Genomic DNA, 22457 nt, shown 5'->3' with positions numbered 1-22457 from the left:
ATGAATAGAACATCTTTTTTTTTTTTATGTTAGTTCTAGGAGGTCTTCATAGAACTGATTAACTTAAGGTTCTTTGGCATTGGTGGTAGGGGCATAGATTTGAATTACTGTGATGTTGAATGACTTGTTTTGGAAATGAACCAAGATCATTCTGTCATTTTTGAGGTTGCATCCAAGTATTGCATTTTGGACTCTTTTGTTGATTATGAAGACTACTCCATTTTTTCTAAGGGATTCTTGTCCACAGTAGTAGATATAATGGTCATCTGAATTAAATTCTCCCTTTCCAGTCCATTTTAGTTCACTGATTCCTAAGATGTCGATGTTTATTCTTATCATCTCCTGCCTGACCATGTCCAATTTACCTTGATTCATAGGCCTAATGTTCCAGGTTCCTATGCAGTATTGTTCTTTGCAGCATTGGATTGCTTTCATCACCGGACACATCCACAACTGAGCATTGTTTCCTCTTTGGCCCAGTGGCTTCATTATTTCTGGTAGTTGTCTTCCACTCTTCCCCAGTAGCAAATTGGACACCTTCAGTGTGGGGGACTTATCTTTCAGTGTTACATCTTTTTGTCTTTTTAGGCAGTTCATGAGGTATAAACGGCAAGTATACTGGAATGGTTTGCCATTCCCTCCGATGGATCACATTTTGTCAGAACTCTCCACTATGACCCTTCTGTCTTGGGTGGCCCTACATGGCATGTCTCATAGCTTCATTGAGTTACAGAAGCCCCTTCACCATGACAAGGCAGTGATCCATGAAGAGGGGACCAGTGATTAGGACTCAGTGTTTTCACTACTGGGGCCAGGGTTCAGCACCTGGTCTGGGAACTAATATCCCACAAGCTGTGAGGCTCGGCCAAAAAGAAACAAAAACCAAGAGGAACTGTAATACTTTACAGTCAGCAGCAGATGTGAAAGTTTCTTTTTTCCAGTAGGGGTTTTATAGGCCGAACACATGCAGGTCAGATGGGTTAGCTCTTTCAGGTGTGAGTGCACTTCTTTTTTAGTATCTTCTCAGAGCCTGGTGTCTGGCCAGTGATTTATCTAAATTCACATATATTTGAGGTGAATATACCATCTGCCTCTCCACCCTGACCTTCTGTCTTGGGCCCCAGACCTTTATCCACAGCTGCCTGTTGGTCATCCCACAGGACCCTCAAACTCCACATTTCAAAATTGAATTTATGATCAAATCCCCAGAATTGCTCACCTCATCCTAGATTCTCTTTTTCTTGCCCAACATCTAAACAATGACCAAGCCATATAGAATCTCTTTTTGTTCCTTTTAAATATTTTATAATGGAATATTAAAAAATAATTTTTATTTAGGTATATTATGTACAATAAAATATACCCATTTTAAATATGGATGAGTTGGATGAGTTTTGGCTGATGTGGACATCTCTGCAACTAGTACCACAGTCACAATATAAAATATTCCCATCACTCTAGTTTTTCTGCCTCTCTGCAGTCAAGCCACCTGGGTAACCTGTGTAAAACTAATATAGATTAGTTTTGCATTTTCTAGAGTTTCCTATAATTGTAATCATGTACTATTTTGGGAGTCAGGCTTCTTTCACTCAGCATAATGTTTCTGAGATTTATCCATGTCATTGGATATATTCAAGGATTAGTATTGGGTTGGCCAACAAGTTCATTTGGGTTTTTCTGTTACATCCTATGGGGAAACCAAATGAACTTATTCGCCAACCAATAGTTCATTATTTTTTAAACCTTTTTTTTGCTGTGCCATATGGCTTGTTTTCATTGCCACGGCAATGAAAACCTGGAATCCCAACTACTAGTCCACCAAGGAACTCCCTCATTACTTTGTATAGATGAGCAGTATTATTTGGAACTTTAGGACAGTAGAGAAAACACAGAATGAGTCCCTATGTATTTATTCACCAGCTTCTACAGTTAGCAGTATTCTGGCATTCTTCCTTCATCTCTATACTCACCTGCCAAATTCAAACCAGTTTCGGAGTGGAATATTTTAAAACAAATTGCAAGTATAATTTTGTTGTTGTTGTTCAGTTGCTAAGTCATATCCAACTCTGCGACCCCATGGACTGCAGCACGTCAGGCCTCCCTATCCCTAACCATCTCCCAGAGTTCATCCGAGTTTATGTACATTGAATCGGTGCTGCTATCCAACCTTCTCATCCTCGCCTGCCCTCTTCTCCTTTTGCCTTCAATCTTTCCCAGCATCAGGGTCTTTTCCAATGAGTTGGCTCTGCTTCCAGAGTAATATTTCTAATGAAGATTCAGTTGTGCTAATCCTTCATTTAAAATCTTTCATTGATCCCTTATATCCTCTATGGAAAAGAAGTCTAAACTTCTGTAATCAGCGTACATAATTCCTCATGATCTGGTCCTTCTTACTTTCTCAGCTGCAACCCCAGCCACATGTACTTTTTAAATATTTTTTACTTATTTATTTTATTTTTTGGTTGTGGTGAGTCTTCTCTGCTGACGTGGGCTTTCTCTAGTTGTAACGAGTGGGGAGTACTTTCTAGTTGTGGTACGCAGGCTTCTCATTTCAGTGGCTTCTCTAGTTGCGGAGCACAGGCTCTAGGCATGTGGGCTCAGTAGTTGTGGCTTGTGGACTCTAGAGTGCTGCTGGCTCAGTAGTTGTGTCACATGGGCTTAGTTGCTCTGCAGCATGTGGGATCTTTCTGGACCAGAGAATGAACCGGTGTCCTTTGTACTTCAAGGTGGAGTCTTAACCACTGGACCACCAGGAAGCCCCTCATGCACTTTTTAACCTCATTTATTCAACAGACACTTCAAGAATGCCTACTTTTTACCAAAAATTTGGGTAATCCCCCCATTATTCAACCCCTCCTGGCAATGTCTAGGGAAGCCATGTATCACATCCTGAAGTGACACATTTAATCTGAGTCCAGAAATTGGGAAAGGAAAAACAATGTCAGTGGATTTACCCTGGGAACATGAAGCTGGAGGCAATGAGTAGTGTTAGGAGATTAGACAAAGGTGGGGGCAGCTGTGAGTCTCCTGAGCAGCCAGCCAAGGCAGGAGGGCAGGTGGAATGAGTGCATCTGAGGACGTGCATAGACCAGGTCTGCTGTAGGTATTCTCAACAAATGTTTGTCCATCCATTGACTCCTATTCATGGAATTGTAAGGGCAAAGCTTGTGATGTACTGGGAACATCTTGGAAAAACAGTCAACATTATGAGGGCAATTCTCTTCACCTTAAAAAAGTTTTCCCTTTTGACAGAACATGTGATTCAGTAGAGTATAACATAACTCTCAGTGTCTTGTTTCCTACTGTTTTTTGTTATGTTTTAGGCTATGTAAAATATGCTCTGTTTCCTCTTTGACCCCCCTCCTAGAGTAATGGAAATAAAAACAAAAATAAGCAAATGAGACCTAATTAAACTTAAAAGCTTCTGCACAGCAAAGGAAATGATAAACAAGATAAAAAGACAGCCCTCAGAATGGGAGAAAATAGTTGCAACCCAAGCAACTGACAGAAGATTGATTTCCAAAATATACAATCAGCTCGTGCAGCTCAATATCAGAAAAACAACCCAATCAAAAAATGGGGTGGAAGACCTAAACAGACATTTCTGCAAAGAAGACACACAGATGGCCAACAAACAGAAGGAGAGATGCTCAACATCACTCATTATTGTTGTTATTGTTGTTCAGTCACTAAGTTGTATCCAGTTCTTTGCAACCCCATGAACTGTACATGCCAGGCTTCTTTGTCTGTTGCTCTCTCCCTCAGTTTGCTCAAACTCATGTCCGTTGAGTCAGTGATGCCATCCAGCCATCTCATCCTCTGTCGCCGCCTCCTCCTCTTGCTGTCAGTCCTTCCCAGCATCAGGGTCTTTTCTAATGAGTCTGCTGTTCACATCAGGTGGCCAAAGGACTGGGGCTTCAGCATCAGTCCTTCCAACAAATACTCAGAATTTATTCCCTTCAGGATTGACTGATTTGATCTCCTTGCTGTCCAATTGAATCTCAAGAGTCTTCTGCAACATCACAGTTGAAAAACATCAGTTCTTTGGTGCTCAGCCTTCTTTATGGTCCAACTCTCATATCCATAGATGACTACGAGAAAAACCATAGATTTGACTATACAGATCTTGTCGGCAAAGTGATGTCTCTGCTTTTTAATACACTGTCTAGATTTGTCATAGATTTTTTCCAAGGAGCAGGTGTCTTTTAGTTTCACTGTCCACAGTAATTTTCGAGCCCAAGCCACTTTTCCCCCATCTATTTGCCATGAAGTGATGGACCAGATGCTATGATCCTCTTTTTTCAAATGTTGTGTTTTAAGCCAGCTTTTGCACTCCTCTCACCTTCATCAAGAGGTGCTTTAGTTTCTCTTTGTTTTCTGCCATTGAAGTGGTATCAAGTGCATATCTGAGGTTGTTAATATTACTCCCAGCAATCTTGATTCCAGCTTGTGAGTAATCCAGCCTGGCATTTCGCATGATGTACTCTGCATATAAGTTAAATAAGCAGGGTGACAGTATACAGCCTTTACGTACTCCTTTCCCACTTTGGAACCAGTCTGTTGTCCCATGTCCAGATCCAACTGTTGCTTCTTGACCTATATGCACGTTTCAGGAGGCAGGTAGGGTGGTCTGATATTCCCATCTCTTGAAGAATTTTCCAGAGTTTGTTGTGATCCACATAGTTAGAGGCTTTAGTGTAGTCAATAAAGCAGAAGTAGATGCTCTTTGGAATTCCCTTGCTTTTTCTATGAGCCATGGATGTTGAAAATTTGATCTCTGATGGTTCTGTGTTTTCTAAATCCAGCTTGAACATCTGGAAGTTCTCGGTTCACATACTGCTGAAGCCTAGCTTGAAGGATTTTGAGCCTAATCTTGCTGACGTGTGAAAATGAATGCAATTGTATGGTAATTTGAACTTTCTTTGGCTTTGCCTTTCTTTGAGATTGGAATGAAAACGGACCTTTTCCAGTCCTGTGGCCACTGCTGAGTTTTCCAAATTTGCTAACATATTGAGTGCAGTACTTTAACAGCATCATCTTTTAGAATTTTAAATAGCTCAACTGGAATTCCATCACCTCCACTAGCTTTGTTGGTAGTTAATGCTTCCTAAGGCCCACTTGACTTCACACTCCAGGATGTTTGGCTCTAGGTGAGTGACCACACTATCATGATTATCCAGGTCACTAAGGCCTTTTTTGTACAGTTCTTCTGTGTATTCTTGCCCCCTGTTCTTAATCTCTTCTGCTTTTGTTAGGTCTTTGCCATTTCTGTTGTTTATTGTGCCCATCTTTGCAGGAAATATTCCATTGTTATCTCCAGTTTTCTTGCAGAGATCTCTAGTCTTTCCCATTCTATTGTTTTCCTCTATTTCTTTGCACTCTTTGCTTAAGAAAGCTTTCTCATCTCTCCTTGCTATTCTCTGGAACTCTGCCTTCAGTTGGGTATATTTTTCGTTTTCTCTTTTGCCTCTCTTCTTTTCTCAGCTATTTGTAAGACCTCCTCAGACAACCACTTTGCCTTCTTGCATTTCTTTTTCTTGGGGATGGTTTTGGTCACCACCTCCTGTACAGTGTTACAAACCTCCATCCACAGTTCTTCAGGCACTCTGTTTACTAGATCTAATCCTTTGAATCTATTCATCACCTCCACTGTATAATCATATGGAATTTGATAAAGGTCATACCTGAATGGCCTGGTGGTTTTCCCTATTTTCTTCAGCTTGAGCCTGAATTTTGTAGTAAGGAGCTGATGATCCGAGCCACAGTTAGCTCCTGACTTGTTTTTGCTGACTGTACAGAGCTTCTCCATCTTCGGCTGCAAAGAATATAATCAGTCTGACTGGTATTTACCATCATCTCGTGATGTCCATGTGTAGAGTCGTCTCTTGTATTGTTGAAAGAGGGTGTTTGCTATGAGCAGTGCATTCTCTTGGCAAAACTCTGTTAACCGTTGCCCTGCTTCATTTTGTATTACAAGGCCAAACTTGCCTGTTACTCCAAGTATCTCTTGGCTTCCTACTTTTGCATTCCAGTCCTCTATAATGAAAAGGACACCTTTTTTTGGTGTTAGTTCTCGAAGATGTTGTAGATCTTCATAGAACTGTTCAACTTCAGCTTCTTTGGCATTAGTGATTGGAGCATAGACTTGGATTACTGTGATGCTGAATGTAAACACAATGAAAAGGCAAAAAGATATGACACCAGAAGATGAACTCCCCAGGTTGGTAGATGTCCAGTGTGCTACTAGGGAAGAACAGAGGAACAGCTCTATAAAGAATGAAGGGGCTGGGCCAAAGTGGAAACAGGGCTAAGATGGGGATGGGCCTGGTGCTGAAAGTGAAGTCCAGTGCTGTAAAGAAAACATTGCATAGGAACTTAGAATGTTAGGTCCATGAATCAAGGTAAATTGGTCAAGTGGGAGATGGCGAGTGAACACTGACATTTTAGGAATCACTGAACTAAAATGAATAGGAATTGGCGAATTTAATTCAGATGACCATTATATCTACTACTATGGGCAAGAATCCCTTAGAAGAAATGGATTACCCCCCTCATAGTCAACAAAAGAGTCTGAAATGCAGTGCTTGAAGGCAGTCTCAAAAACGACAGAATGATCTCTGTTCGTTTCCAAGCAAACCATTCATTATTAGAGAACTGCAAATCAAAACAGCATTGAAGTATCACCTCACACCAGTCAGAATGGCCATCATCCAAAAATCTACAAACAATAAATGTTGGAAAGGATGTGGGAAAAAGGAATCCCTCTTGCACTGTTGGTGGGAAAATAAAATGATACAGCCACTATGGAGAACAACATGGAAGTTCCTTTAAAAACTAGGAATAAAACTGTCATATGACCCAACAATCCCACTTGGGCATATCCCTTGAGAAAACCATAGTTCAAAAAGGCACATGTATCCCAGTTTTCATTGTAGCACTGTTTACAATAGCCAGGACATGGAAGCAACCTGGATGTCCATCAACAGATGAATGGATTAAAAAGTTGTGGTATATACTTATACAATGGAATATTACTCAGCTATAAAAAGGAGCAAAATTGAGTCAGTTGTAGTGAGATGGATGAACCTAGATTCTGTCATACAGAGTGAAGTAAGCCAGAAAGAGAAAAAACAAATAGCATATATTAACGTATATATATGGACTTTAGAAAAATGGTAGTAATGAGTCTATCTGCAGGGTAGGAATAGAGACGCAGATGTAGAGAACAGACTTGTAGACATGGGGGAAGGAGAGGATGAGATAAATTGGAAGAGTAGCATTGACATACAGTACACCACGATCTGTAAAATAAACGGCTAGCGGGAAACTGCTCTATAACACAGGGAGCTCAGCTCGGTGCTCCGTGATGACCTGGAGAGGTACGATTGTGAGCACGGCAGGGAGGCTCGAGAGGGAAGGAATGTATGTATCCTAACAGCTGATTCACATTGTTGTACAGTAGAAACCGACACATTATGGTAAAGTGATTATCCTCCAATTAAAATGAAATTTAAAAATGTGCTGCTTTGTTTTATAGACCATTGTGATGAACGACTGTATTATCCGAGGCGATCTGGCAAATGTTAGAGTTGGACGTCATTGTGTGGTAAAAAGTCGGAGTGTCATAAGGCCACCGTTCAAGAAATTCAGCAAAGGGTATGTAATTTAATCATTTGTTTCAGTCTTGGGCAAGATGCTGCTTCTGGTGGTGAAATCCATGTGTTGTCATGGGAGAAGGAGCAGGTCTGTACTTTTGTTTGGAACACTGAGTGAGAACACGCCATAATGAGCACAATTGGTGGTGGTTCTCTTAGTCTAGTTGGTGGTTAGTTGCTAGAAACAATTCACTTAAGCTGGCAAAACCAGGGGTGGGGGCCGGGGGGGATTCTGATTAAACAGACACAGGCATATTTGATGGAATTTCAGGGTAAAAAAAGGGGGCCAGGTTTCACAAGGGACTGGAACCTGGAGCTGGACAGCTTGCCAAAATTAAGACCACGTTCTGTCTGTCTGCTACTCGGCCACTGAGACAGTTTTTATCTGTCCTTCTCTCTGTACTTCTTCCCTCTTTTTTCTTCCTGCTGTATCTTCCCACTTTTCTCCTGGAGCCAGCTTTGCTGCCTCAGCCCTTTAATTACATCACGTCTTCATTTAGGCTTCCAGCCTAAATACCTATCAGAGATTTTAAATTGTCCTATTAACAAAATCTTGGTTAGAGTGAATCTGATTGGCTTAGTTTGCAGTTAGGTGCCCACCCCTAGTCTACAAACAGCTTTGACCCAGAGGGTATGGTCAAGTCAGGCCGACTGATCTCTCAGTGGGAATAAGGCTTGTCAGAGAACATCTGACAGGGCAGGGAGACTGCCCGCTATGCTTGATGTGGAGTATCCTCTTTGCTTCCCTCTCTGCTTGCCTTCCTGGCTCCTTCCCATGGCACCATCTGCTTCCATCCAATAATTCAACAATCGTTTATTGAGTGTTTTCCTTATGCCACTCACTAGGTTATAATCTGGGCATATAAAATATGGATAAAATGGGGTCTCAAAACCTAGTGTTAGAAATAAAACAAACAAATGAATGTAACAAGAAAGAGAGATTCACAGGTGTATAGAACAATCTAGTGGTTACCAGTGGGAGGTGAGGGGTGAGCTAGGGGATGGGGATTAAGTACAGACCACTGCATATAAAATAAATAAGCAACAAGGATATATTATACAGCTCAGGGAATATAGCTAATATTTTATAAACCTCTAAAATAACGAACTACTATGTTGTACGCCTGAAACTTATATAAAATTAGCTATACCTCAGTTAAAACAACAGCAATCACCACCACCATGTGGTAAAAATGACTGAATAAACAGCTACTATAGAATAGAATGCTGCAACAGGATAGCCACTATGTACTGGAGTACTGCTGACCCTGGGGTATGAACATGGTTAGGGAGGAACAGAAGAGGGCAGTTACTTCAGGCGATAATACTTGGATGTATATCATGCAGGAATTGTCTGCATTTCTTGTAGTGATGCTGGACTCCAGGATTTCATTACATACAAGAATTGGAGCAGGGAGTCATTGTATATCATAGGAAATTCGAATGAAAATATTTGCTCATTAGTTCAGAAGGTGCTTGAGGGGGAGCCAGAAAACCTTTTCATGATTTCTTACAGTAACTGATGCTCTGCTAGAATTGTTGACTCCACCTCCTGATAAAGGCATTATTGGGCTGGATATGGTCCAGGAAGAAGACTGAAAATGAACAGTCTTTTCAGTGAATGGAGGGATGTATAAATAAGAATAGTATACATGTAGCAGCCTGGATGGGAGGGGAGTTTAGGGGAAGAATGGATACATGTATGTGTATGGTGGAGTCCCTTTGTTGTCCACCTGAAACTATCACAAAACTGTTAATTGTCTATATTCCAATATAAAATAAAAAGTTTAAAAGTAGTCCTCATGAGAAATACAGAAATATGGAAGTGTAAATAGCAACACATGCATAGAAGGTAAATGTCGATTTCCTCCCCTGTATGTCTCTATACCAGAACCAGATAAGAGTAAAGAGTTTTGAATTTTCAGTTTAAAATTGAAGAGTTGACAGCCTGCTATAGACTATGATAAAATTAAGGAGTCTGTTGTTACCCAAGGGGTCTAGAGTAAAAATGCAAATAAATTAGGGGAGATTTAAATAAGTTATAGGTGTGTGGAAGACAGGTATCATCTCTGCTAAAATATTCCTGACAAAACAGAACACAGGACTGGAAAGAGTGTGAGTATCCAGCTGCTTTGTATTAGTTCTAGTCCAAATATTTTACATCCCAAGTACTGAAATTTCTTGGAAGTATGATCACAGACCACTGTCAGTTATATTTGAGGAGTCTTGGAGAATGGGAATGATGTCACAAGTCTAGAGAAACCCTACTAACTCCTTAAGTCTTGGCTTAAATGTCACTTTCAATTAAGCTTTTACCAAACCACCAGTCTGAATAAAGTCTCTTTGTCATGCCCTCATGATGTGTTATTTTTCCTCTGTAGCACTTATCACAGTTGTAACTAATTACTTATTTAATCATTTATTTAATCTCTCTTCTCCCATGGGCAGGGTCAAGTCCCTTCTGCTTGCTATTGTATTCCCCAGTTCCTAGCGTAGAGTCAGGCAGTAAAACCAGACACCCAGTAAAACCAGACAATATATAAATTTTCAGCATGTTGGGAATTATATCTCATGAACATTACATCAGTCCCCTGAAGCATTATAGAGCAGATTAATGAAAATATGATCTGTGGGCACTTTCAGAGGAGGCTGGAATGAGCAAAACATTCATTTGTTTTTATTTGATGCTAGCTTTTCTAACTTTGAAGGTCTTGCCCTTGCTCTTTTGCTATTTCCTTGCACATTTCTGTAGTCTAATATTTCTGATTTCAGTTTAATAGTCACATGCATCTTCTTCAATGTTACAGAATTCCTCAAGTGTGAGGATTCTTTCCTTGCTAGGAGCAGTGTTATTAAGACAAGATGGTGTTGCAGTTGTGATCTTTAGTTTTATAAACCTTGACCAGAGGTACATCACCTTGACTGTTCGTTGTTCTCTTCTTTTTCTTCTGTAGCGTTGCATTTTTTCCTTTACATATTGGGGACCACGTCTTTATTGAGGAAGATTGTGTGGTCAACGCAGCTCAGATTGGCTCTTACGTTCACGTTGGCAAGAACTGTGTGATTGTGAGTATGCTGACTTGGCTGGCTGAGCAGCCTCACTCCCCTTTGAGCTCCTATCCCTCCCATCAGTGGGCCTTTGCTTCTGTCATCAAGCAGGGTAGAAGTTTTTTCTGGTCTAGTAGTTTGCCAGAATTGTTATTAAATTTGGAATTCTTCCTAGGCACTAGTAATCATGGCTAACCTTTATGGAATCTTTTCTATATGATGTTAAACTCTTTGGTTATTTCATTTAATTGTCACAACCATCCGAGGATGATAGACTGTAATTATCCCTATTTTCATGTGAGGAGACTGAAGACCTTTGATATTGGGGATTTGACAAGGCTAGTAAATGCTAGAGTTGGGATTTGAACCCTGGTGGTGTGAATAGCCATGCCACTATGTGGCCTACCTGTCACCTCACCTTAAGAATCTTACAGTCTGGTGGGGTGAGGGGATCTTGAAGGGTAAGTCAAAGCTGGCTCATAGACAAGAGGAGAGAGAGTGTTTCAGGGGAGAGATTGGCACGTGTAAGGGTCACACTCACCAAGAGCATGACTTTAAAGGAGCTGCACGTAGTTCAAGATGCTGGGCCTGCCAGGTGCTAGTGGGCCTCTCACTCAGCAGAACCTGCAGGACACAGGTCCACAGGCACCGTGGCATTAGTTTGTTAATGCTAAACATTAATCCAGCCAAAGCTTTCCAAGGCTGAATTTCTTGACATTTCTTAGATGAAGAGGTTGATTTCAGTTAGGATTTCTGAGTCCATCCTGAGTGAGAATGATCAGAGGCAAACTCCCTAAATTTTCAGGGAAAATATTTCCTACATTTTATATTTGTCCGTCAGATTCTGGGAAAGCCAAGACCCCTTTCCTGTTTTTAAATGGCTGCTCCTATTAACACAAAGTCAGCTCTCTGCTCTGGATAAGACTCAGAGCCTAAAGTATCAGAAAATCTGCAGAAACCATGCAGTCACTTTCCAGGAGCCATGAGGCTGCAGCAGAGGTGGACAGTGCAGAGAGCCACGTTGCTGAGAAGACATTCCAGTCTGACTTACTACTCAAAATCAAGGGGAGCAGTTTTCTGCCAAATATTCTCTGGAGGAGTTCCTTAATATGTATTAGAGACAGAATGTCTTTGGTTCAGCCTGATGTTGAGGAGAGGGAGAAGACAGTGAAATCCATCCTCTTTCCTCACTAACTGCTTGATTAGAGCAGGCTTTCCAAGCCACAGCTGAATTTTTCTGATATTTTCCTCAGTAATGGGAAGATATCAGCATAGTAGCCTAGTCCTTTAGGTCCAGAGCCAGTTGTCTGAATAGTTAATAACCAAATGCTATTCCCAATGCTGAGGAAATTCTAGTCCTATTGTTCAGCATCTGCTTTTTGTATCACTTTTCAGTGCATCAACTCCTGGTATTGTCATTGTTTGGCACTGGCTGTACTTATTTGCTGAGCCTTTACAAATTCTCAGGAGAAAGATGCTTTGAGAATCTCAAAGCTAGTAGGAACTCTTTAGAGTCCAGCTGTCCCCATGACACACAGATCTTTCCTGTAGCATCTCATGTAGTACTGTAACTTCTGCTTGGATATGGGAAGGTATGAGTGTTAATCAAAATTGCCCAAAAGTCTTCAGGAAAAGCCTAACAGGCATTATGGGTCAACTGTTATCATGCCTTGAGCTTTACATTTATCTTTAATCTTAATAGCATTCTGGCAGGCTTGGTTTTACATGCTGTTTCACAGGATGGAAGAAATTTGCTAAATAACTTGGATAAAGAGATATGGGACTTCCCTGATAGTCCAGTGGTTAAGACTCCACACTCCCAATGCAGGGGCACGAGTTTGATCCCTGGTCAGAAAACCAAGATCCCACATGCCATGCATTGCAACCAAAAAAAAAAAAAAGAAAAAAAGGAAGAAAAAAGAAAACAGCAAAAAAAAGGGAGATAAGGGTAGGTGTAATACCAGCAACATGTAGTTCTTAACTCCTTCTTGAAAAGTTCTTCAGGAAAGAATAAAGAAGCAGTTACAGCTCTTTACCTTCTCAGCTATTGCCAACTCATTCACGCCTAAGAAGTACCTGCATTTTTATTGTGCTGCTGTGGAATTGATCAGTTTACCCAGAATTCTCTGAAACCCAAATGAGCACGTTTCTCTGAGCGGGCAGAGTGGCTAACTAGACAAGCAGATGCCCTCAGGCTGCTTGGTAACCAGGGTAGACAGTGGGAAAGCTCATCTCCACTGCTCTTCTTTTCCAGGGCCCTTTGTCTGGGGATCCCTGTCTGTGAGTGTATCCTGCCATATGCAGCACCTTGTTTCCTTTTGCTCAGTGCCCCGTGTGCTTGATCTGGGTTTTTAGGAGCCTCGGCATCTTAGGGAATCTTTGAGTTAATCTGGGAGTCACCAGGGGAGCTGGCCATCTGCTCCATTTTTGATATTGCCAATAACAGATGATTCATGGAAGAGAGTTTTCTAAGGAGAAGTGAAGATATGCAGTCATAACTTGCTTCTGACCTAAAGATATTGCCCAACTTGGTTGTTACCCACCCAGCTGGAGACAACTTAGTTAGCCCCTGAAGAAATTCAGACCTTAGAGGTATAAGCTTTTTAAAAAATTCATTGGGCAATCTACCCAGGAGCTCTTGGACATGCATATGATTTAGGTGTTTAATATTGGGGGAAATTTTGAGCACCATGAAATCAAAGTATGTTTCCTATTCTTTGGTAAAGTCTGAGATCTAGATGGGTTAGCATTATCTTGGTATTTGTTTTATGTGTTCCACATCCTCAGCCCAGTATATTTTATCTGATATTCTGACCAGAACACGAGTGAACTATAGGCTTGGATGATGTAAATGCAACTGGTAAAGACCAAGACTTTAATTTACTCAGCAAGTCATCTGAGACACGTTGTTGTTCAGTTGCCAAGTTGTGTCTGACTCTTCCCAAAACCATGGACTGTAGTACGCCAGGCTTCCCTGTCCCTCACCATCTGAGTTTGCCCAAGTTCATGTCCATTGAATCAGTGATGCCATCCAACAATCTCACTGTCTGTCACCCTCTTCTCTTTCTGCCTTCAATCTTTCCCAGCATCAGGGTCTTTTCCAATGAGTCAGCTGTTCACATCAGGTGGCTGAAATATTGGAGCTTCAGCTTCAGCATCAGTCCTTCCAATGAATATTCAGGAATGAGTTCCTTTAAGATTGACTGGTTTGATTTCCTTGCTTTCCAAGGGACTCTCAAGAGTCTTCTCTAGTACCGCAGTTCAAAAGCATCAATACTTTGGCACTCTGCCTTCTTTATTGTCCAGCTCTCACATCCGTACATGACTGCTGTAAAGACCATAGCCTTGACTAAATGGACCTTTGTCAGCAAAGTGATGTCTTTGCTTTTTAAACACACTGTCTAGGTTTGTTATAGCTTTGCTGCCAAGAAGCAATCTTTCTAATTTCATGGCTGCAGTCACCAACCGCATGATTTTAGAGCCCAAGAAGAGGAAATCTGTCACTGCTTCCACCTTTTCCCCTTCTGTTTGCCATGAAGTATCGGGACCAGATGCCATGATCTTAGGTTTTTAATATTGGGTTTTAGGCCAGGTTTTTCACTCTCCTCCTTCACCCTCATCAAGAGGCTCTTTAGTTCCTCTTCGCTTTCTGCCATTAGAGTGATATCATCTGCATATCTGTGGGTTTTCTTGCTAAGGGAGATGCCAAGCGGAAGGCATCTGAGATATAACTTTAACCATATACAGAAGCATCTCCTTTTCCTTCAGTCATGAAACACATGACTCTCCCAAACCTTATTTCTTACCCCCAAAATGCTGTGGGTGAATTGAATGACTCACTAATAACTACCATTTACCCATGGCAGAATAAGTGAACTGTTAACTTCATATCCAGAAGAATTTCCCAAGACTTGTCCAGTTGGAGTTTACAAAAGAACAAACAGGGGCTTCCCTGGTAGTCCAGTGGTAAAGAATCCACCTGCCAATGCAGGAGACACAGATTCGATCCCTGGTCTGGGAAGATCCCACATGCTGCAGGGCAACTAAACCCACGGGTCACAACTACTGAGCCTGTGCTCTAGAGTCATGAGCCGCAGCTACTGAAGCCCATGTGCCCAGAGCCCCTGCTCCACAACACAAGAGAACCCCCTGCAGTAAGAAGCCCATGTGCCGCAACTAGAGAACGCCCACACAAAGCAAAAAGACCCAGTGCAGACAAAAATAAATGAGTAAATAAATAAATCTTTAAAAAAAGAGGATAATAATAATAAACCTTTAAACAAACAAACAAACAAACATTAAACTGGTAGGTGCAAAACAAACGTACTGGCTAATATGGACCACAGTCACAGAAGTAGATCCTGATTTTATACACAAATGGCTCCAACTGACATCTCAGTTGATGTCATGTGAATTAATCTCCTTCCTGTTTTTAGTTTCCTCTGGAAGCCTCTCAGGCAGGTCCTTTAGTGATGGAAACCAGGGGCTGGTCCAAGATTCTGTCCTATCCTCTAGAATCCTTACTGGAAAGAGCTTCTTTTCCCGGTAGTCCCAGCAGAAGCCCTGACTTTGAGATTCATCACGGTTCATACACTGATTCCCTGAACCAGTGGCTGTGGCCAGGCTTGGGGTTTAGAGTTTAGGATGAGATGAAGCACATGAACTGAGATAGGGATGGGTGGTATCCAACGAAAATATAAGTTCTGTTACAAGGAGAAAGGGAAATGGATGTCGGACAAGCATAACAATAGATATCCACTAAGTAAAAGCAAAGAAAGAAAATCAAACAGAATTCTTGAAGATCAAATTTCATATAGTCTGAAATGCCTAAAGTAGCCTGAACTGTCCCTAGTGTACAACCCCCACTTCAAATTTAAACACACAAAGGACTCACACACACACACTAACGTTTCTCCCTCATGCTTGTCAGGTACCATTGGCAGTAGAGAATTGTGGGCAACCCTTTTGTCCCTGACCATGACGATTATAGGCTTCCCTGATGGCTCAGACAGTAAAGAATCTGCCTGCAATCCAGAAGACCTGAGTTCGATCCCCTGGTTGGAAGATCCCCTGGAGAAGGGAACCACAACCTACTCCAGTATTCTTTCCTGGAGAGGTCCATGGACAGAGGAACCTGACGGGCTGCAGTCCATGGGGTTGCAAAGAGTCAGACATGACTGGAAACTAAACAACAATAACACAGCAGACAAGACAACTTTTATTCCCATTTCCTGGTCTGTTTCCTGTTAACAAGATTTTAATTTCAGGGGCGCCGGTGTGTGTTGAAAGACTGTTGCAAAATTCTTGACAACACAGTATTACCCCCAGAAACTGTGGTCCCACCGTTCACCATCTTCTCAGGCTGCCCAGGTAACCCGTGGGTGTTAATTATTAAAACTAAAGTTTATTTTCTTTCACAAAAGTCATGCATGCATTTTCTGTCTCTTAACAGTATGTTAGTCTAGCTAACTGAAATACTCTACTGACACAGAGTACCTAGAAATGCTATCCAAAATATAACTTGTGTCTTTTTACATGCATAATTGGAGTCATAAGGAAATTATTAGGGATCAGAAGCAAAGTGGAAACTAAATGCAGACTTTCAAGGATGCTTCAGGTGATGCCATTTCTATAGTAGTATGGTTTAGGATTTGATGCTCATGTGGGATGAGAGATAAAGCCTCAGATCTACACAGGGCAACGAGATCCTCTTGAAGGGCTTTCCCTCAGTAAAAAGTTGATGGAGGATGAATCTGCCCCCAACACAGGAAAAGTACAAAGAAGAGTGTCTTTCTTGGCCTGAGCTCTGGGTGGAAAAAGAAAGTCTCTCCAGATGATGGCCTTACCCTCACAGTGGATGGGGGCTTGAACTTGTACTTCTGGCCTGCTCAGAAATGCCCTAACTGAAATATTACCATAAAACATGCCCAAAGACCAGTGAGAGCTCTGGGATACCCAAGAAAAGCAAATATATTGTCATTTGACCTTGGCCGATGGAATGCCCACAGGCAAAGTCCTTATGAGCTCAAGAGATGGGGATTACAGATGTGGGGAGACAAGCAATCCATGCTCATTGTAGAAAGCTTGGAAAACACCAAAAAGCAAAAAGAAAAAGAAAAACCTCACATTCCCCCACCCCCACCTCGAGACAGTCTCGTCTCTTCTACCTGTTGTTTTACTCAGTGGAAACCTCATAGAACATACAGAGGTACGGGACAGATTCACAGATGGAAGATGATATGAAGAGAGAGATTTGACAGCATATGGTCTCTAACCACTGGGTGGTTTAATTGGTTTTCCAATGTAAAAAAAATCTCATTACTCAGATCATTGAATATGAATTTCAAAGAGACACATAAATCATCCACTAAGATTCTTTCGGGAGGAAATGAGCTATTCTGCACTTTCGTGCATCTCTGCATTTGCAGAGGAGGAAGAGACTCATTTAGTAATTCTCCCCATACTGAGTTCCCACTGTGAAACAGTTTAACAGTTCTTAGCAAGTGCTAGATCAGAACAGTCTTTATTGTTTTGAGTGGTTGTGAGACAAGCATCTGATCTGAGGTGAGAAGTATCTTGTTGGAAAAATAGTTTAATCTTCTCTGACTTATTCAAGGCCCTTAGAAGCAACTTATGATCTTTGAGCACTGATGGCAGATTGCAGGAAAGCGCTTCTAGGTATTTGAAATCCCAGTAAATTCTGTGTGTGGAGGTTCTGTCTGGGATCTTAGAGATCATTGTGTAGGTGAGGAAACTGAAGCTTGGAGAGGTTGAATTGTCCAGGGTATCAGTGCTGGTTAGTGGGGAGGCTTTTATTTATTTATTTTCATTTGACTACTCAGCTTTTGCAATCCCAGTTCCCCGGCCAGGCACTGAACCTGGGCCAGGGCAGTGAAAGCAGCAAATCCACTAGACCACGGAGCTCCCAAGACTCTTTGTTTAGAGTCTAGTACTTTTTGCATTAGCAGGGTACTTCTCATGTTTATTTGTGTAGTTTCACAAACAAATGCTAACCATCTAGATACTACTGTTGACAACCTCCCTCTTTAATCAAGAGGCATGGGGTGGCAGGAAAACCAGCATATTTTTGGAAGGCTCCCCAGAATGAAAGGCGAGGCATCCAGAAAGATTCTGAGTTAGGAACCAAAAACTCAGATGCCCACAGGAGCCAGACAAAGTATGTAAATAGTTGAAGTAATTGCTTATCATAGCTGTTCAAGCATACAGGCATGATATTATGTGAACTTCTCGTGTTTCATGAGAAGCTAAAAATCTGAATGTTTATGTTATACTTCTGAATTTTTAATTGTTGAATACCATTTTTTTAATAGATTAAATACTGTACAGATTCAATATACATTTGGAATGTGCCTGCGAGAGTTGTGTATTTTTTAAGACCATTTTTTCATTCCTGTTTTCTCTGTTTATGTATACAAGAGTATATGTGTGTGTTTTTGTATGTTTATGAGTATATGCATATGTGTGTTTATGTATGTGTATGTATTTGTGTATATAATAAGAAACTGTTTTTATATATATAAATAGACTCACACTCTATTCTGTTAGGAAACTTGCTTCCTTAGTATATCTTGGGCATCTTTTCTTGTCAGTATGGAGCAATTTACCTCATTCCTGGCTACAGGGTTTGCATTGCATAATTATCCCATGGTATAACCAACCATCCTCTGGTATAATGGAGCAGAAAAAGTTATACTTGGTTTTTCATAATTAGAGATTTTGCTGCATTAATGCCTTTGTATCTATATTGTGCTATTGGGCAAGATTATCTGTGGAATAAATTCTTAAAAATGGGATTATCAGATCACAGGGTATGAACTTTTAAGTTATGCTAGTTATTCCTACATTGCTCTTCAAACATCTGTGTGAGTTTATACAAATACCAGACTGTGTGAGTGCCTCTCTCCTAGAAATTCTGCGATAAGTTTCCCCCATCTTTTGTCTATTTGGGCATTTCTGTTCTACTCCCATCTATGATTCAAATATATATAACTGCTCAGGCCTTGGATTCAGTTTCATTGTATGAATATCAGGGCAGTTTCTCCCCTGAAGAGCACTCACCTTGGCTTGCCCCACAGGCATCACCCCAGAATCCAGGGGATAGATGAATCCTTGCCTGGAACAGCCTCTGATGTAGTCAGATTTGCCTTAACTCTTCAGTAATGTACTAACTTCTTTTACTTGGAATATATTTCTACATTTTGAGAACAGTATTATTCCCATACCACCACCCCCCCACCTGCAACTCCCTCCACACACAGATTCATATTATCTTGAATATATGGTCAGGAAATATTCTGTTAGCACCAAAGATGGAAAACCTAGTATTTAGACATTTGCAGCTAAAGAAGGCTTCTAGAGGTTTCAGCAGAAGTCAGAGCTGCATGTGGGCCTCCTCTGGCTCCTTGTGGTTGACCAGGTCTTTCTTTCCCCAGGACTCTTCTCAGGGGAGCTCCCAGAATGTACCCAGGAGCTGATGATTGACGTCACCAAGAGCTACTACCAGAAGTTTTTACCCTTGACACAGGTCTAATGTCTCTGCCTTGTGTCTCAAATTCGCTTGAGCACTAAGATGAACTTGGGGACAAAGTGAGCCAGACAGCATCTATGAAGAGCTCTTGTGTCTTTGACAACTCCCACCCTCTTTCTCTTTTTTTTTCCTTTGGTTTCATTCTTTAGAATTTCTCAGTCCTCCCAGGCTCTAAGCTCTTAAGACTTTAATAACAGAACAACTGAAGGGTTGTCTCCAAATGCTGTGCTTAAACTGTATCTATTCACTGTCATTCTGTACCATGATGTGGGGAGCACAGACTCATCTGTTTGCAGCACTCCCACCCCTTGGCCCTGCGGACAGCCGGATGGAGCAGGGCACTCTGTCCCAGCGGGGAGGTTGTATGTGGCCCGTGGCCATGAGCTGCCACAGTGAGCACCACTCGCAGGGGTCACTGTTGGCATCCCTGCTGCTCATACAGTTGGCCAGTTGCCACAGCTGCTTGTCATCTGCAAAAAAACTGTTTGCCACTTTTCAGAGCCCGGATTCCTCTTGGCTACTAAAACTTGAAGGGAGGGTGGTTAGTATTTCTCTTCTTTCCAAAATAACCTGATCATCTTAATTCGGGGTGAATAATTAAAGACTTTCTAGCATTCTATTCTAGGGCTTTGGCTTTCACTAAAAGCTTAGTGAAAGCATCCAGAAAGCATCCCTTAGCATCCAGATTTTATTTTTGCAAAGTCCCAGGTTTAAGTCTCTCATGTGGATGGACTAGACTGGCAGCCACTCCTTGTCTCATGGTATTTAGGAGCAGCAGTGTATGCCTTATTTCACTGGAGATGTAGCATTTGTGACACTTGCTCCCTGGCCTGGAACCATTCAGACCACACTACATTTGCCATAAACCTCACAGTTCAGACCAAAATATCTATACTTGGGCCCAATCTCATATGTACATGGGGGCCTCTTAAAATCATTCTAGGGGCATGGAACCCCGAGGAGTAGACAGTTGCCAGTGCTATCCATATGTTCTAGGTAATATCTCAGTCCTTCCCATTCTGCTCTAGTAGGAAGACTTAGAAGTGAAGGCCTGAAAAGGTTGGCCTTGCTTGATGCTCTAGTGCTGCTGTGAATGGGGTAGGACAGTTCAGCCTCAAAGGTTAGAATCCAGCAGTAGCTGTCTTGATTTAACATCCGGTCTGGGGTTTGCAAAAAGAACTGTATGTACTCATCTTTGCTAGTTCAATGTAAAACTGCTTTCTGGTTTCTTTATTTTTTATGTTTGTACATTAAAGACGTGACACATGAAACAAGTCATCTGAAGATGATCACTGTTCCCCTCCAGCAATGGCGACCTGTCTTCCTCACTGTGTTCCTGGTGTCCTCCTACAGACTTTATGGTCCCTTGCCTACTTAGAGCTTACACCAGCCCTATAAGCTGGATGTTTTCGCCACTTTACTGGTGAGGATAAAAACTCAAAAATGTTAGATAACTTGGTCTGATTGGCATGGTGAAGGAGTCACACTCGTGTGTTTGGCTCCACAGCCCACGCTCTTAAGCTCTGCCCCGGTGAGATGGGGCGGTCCACTGCATCCTGTCTCATGCCAGCAGTCTGTGATGGTTGCAGCTTTTTGGGAAGCCATATACCCTAGTTCCCTTCTCTTTTTGGACCACCAAAAAGGATCTTGGAGTTGGCAGAGCTTAGATGTGCCCTTGGCTAACCTCTTGCTCCCGAGAGAAGTTTTCCAGGGTGTGTCCGATAGATTCCCTTCCAGTGCGTGTTTGAATACCTCCAAAAGGAAGCTTGCCACTTGATGTGACTAACTGTCCATTTTCTTCTTTTATTTACTTATTTTATAACTGACATGATTTTTTGACTATCCATTTTGTTGATGAACAACCAAAATTAAGAGAAAGTGGGGTGTTTATTTTCCTGAGCCTTTTAAAAATCTTTAGGTAATTTGAGCTGTTGTCGTTAGTCGCTAAGTTATGTCCAACTCCTTTGCAGCCCCATGGACTGTAGCCCACCAGGCTTCTCTTGTCCATGGGATTTCCTAGGCAAGAATACTGGAGGGGGTTACCATTTCCTTCTCCAACGGACCTTCTGTCTCTTTCTGACCCAGGGATTGAACCCAGATCTCCTGCATTGCAGGTGGATTCCTTACTGCTGAGCCCCTAGGGAAGCTCAAGTAATTTGAGTACACAATTCCAAAAATCCTATCCAGTTACTAAAGAAAGGACATACAATGTAATAGGTTTTGCCGATCCAGAATCCAGTCCTGTGCTCTACTTCCCACAGGCAACCACTCAGAATAATTTTCAGTCCGTTGTACTGTTAGTCTGTTCTTGACATGAACAGATACACACATCCACACCAGCCTCTGTATTCATGCGGATGCGCTATCCCACATCTTTCTCCTTTTACTTAACAATATGTCTTAAGAGATTGTTCCATTTTGGCACATACAGGTGATAAAAATAGCAATTGTTAGCATATATGTTGTTTACCATGTATCACGTACTCTTCTGAGTTCTTGCTTTTGGCTCTGCCAGGCCTTAGTTGCAGCACGCGTGTGGGATCTTCAGTCTTGGTTGCGGCATGTGTGGTTTTTAGTTGCAGCATGTGAACTCTCAGCTGTGGCATGTGGGATCTAGTAGTTCCCTGACCAGGAATGGAACTGAGGCACCGTGCACTGGAAGCTTGTAGTCTTAGCCACCGGACCACCCAGGAAATCTCCCTCTTTTGAGTTCTTTACCCTTATTTATGCCTTTAATCCTCACAGTATCTATGAGATAGGTCCAGTTTTTCTCTCTAAGGAGCAGAGATAAATTGTCCAAATTTCTACATCTACAGTGGTGAATTTAGGCATTCTGGCCCTAGAGCTGATACTTTTAATCATTATGCAGAATCCTTCCATGTTCTAATAACTTTTGCAAGTGAAAGTGAAAATTGCTCAGTCGTGTCCAACTCTTTGCCACCCCATGGACTATACAGTCCATGGAATTCTCCAGGCCAGAACACTGCAGTGGGTAGCCTATCCCTTCTCCAGTGGATCTTCCTAACCCAGGAATCAAACCGGGGTCTCCTTCATTGCAGGCAGATTCTTTACCAGCTGAGCTATCAGGAAGCCCAGTACCTTTCATTGCCCCAAATGGAATCATTTGGCCAGCCTTTGTTGCACAGAAAGCATTTCAAGCAGGCAAGGAAAAAGAGTTGGGACTGGGTATTGTTGACCCATCTGGC

General features: G+C 41.8%; 1 protein-coding gene across 2 annotated transcripts in view; it reads left to right on the top strand.

The window, feature by feature from the left end:
* Nucleotides 1-20497, top strand: part of DCTN5 (dynactin subunit 5) — a 28578-nt gene extending 8081 nt beyond the window's left edge. The window contains exons 3-6 of one of the 2 annotated variants that reach the window (XM_068967837.1): nucleotides 7538-7656; nucleotides 10610-10721; nucleotides 15971-16073; nucleotides 19157-20497. In XM_068967837.1, coding sequence (XP_068823938.1) covers nucleotides 7538-7656; nucleotides 10610-10721; nucleotides 15971-16073; nucleotides 19157-19254 — 432 coding nt within the window. In that variant the 3' untranslated portion in view covers nucleotides 19255-20497. Of the gene's footprint in view, nucleotides 1-7537; nucleotides 7657-10609; nucleotides 10722-15970; nucleotides 16085-19156 lie in introns of both variants that reach the window. The other variant, XM_068967838.1, reaches the window with a different exon arrangement.
* The last annotated feature ends 1960 nt before the right edge of the window (nucleotides 20498-22457 follow it).

The sequence above is a fragment of the Capricornis sumatraensis genome, chromosome 3, assembly GCF_032405125.1.
Source record: "Capricornis sumatraensis isolate serow.1 chromosome 3, serow.2, whole genome shotgun sequence".
NCBI classification, from domain to species: Eukaryota; Metazoa; Chordata; class Mammalia; order Artiodactyla; family Bovidae; genus Capricornis; species Capricornis sumatraensis.
This window is presented reverse-complemented; position numbering and strand designations above follow the sequence as displayed.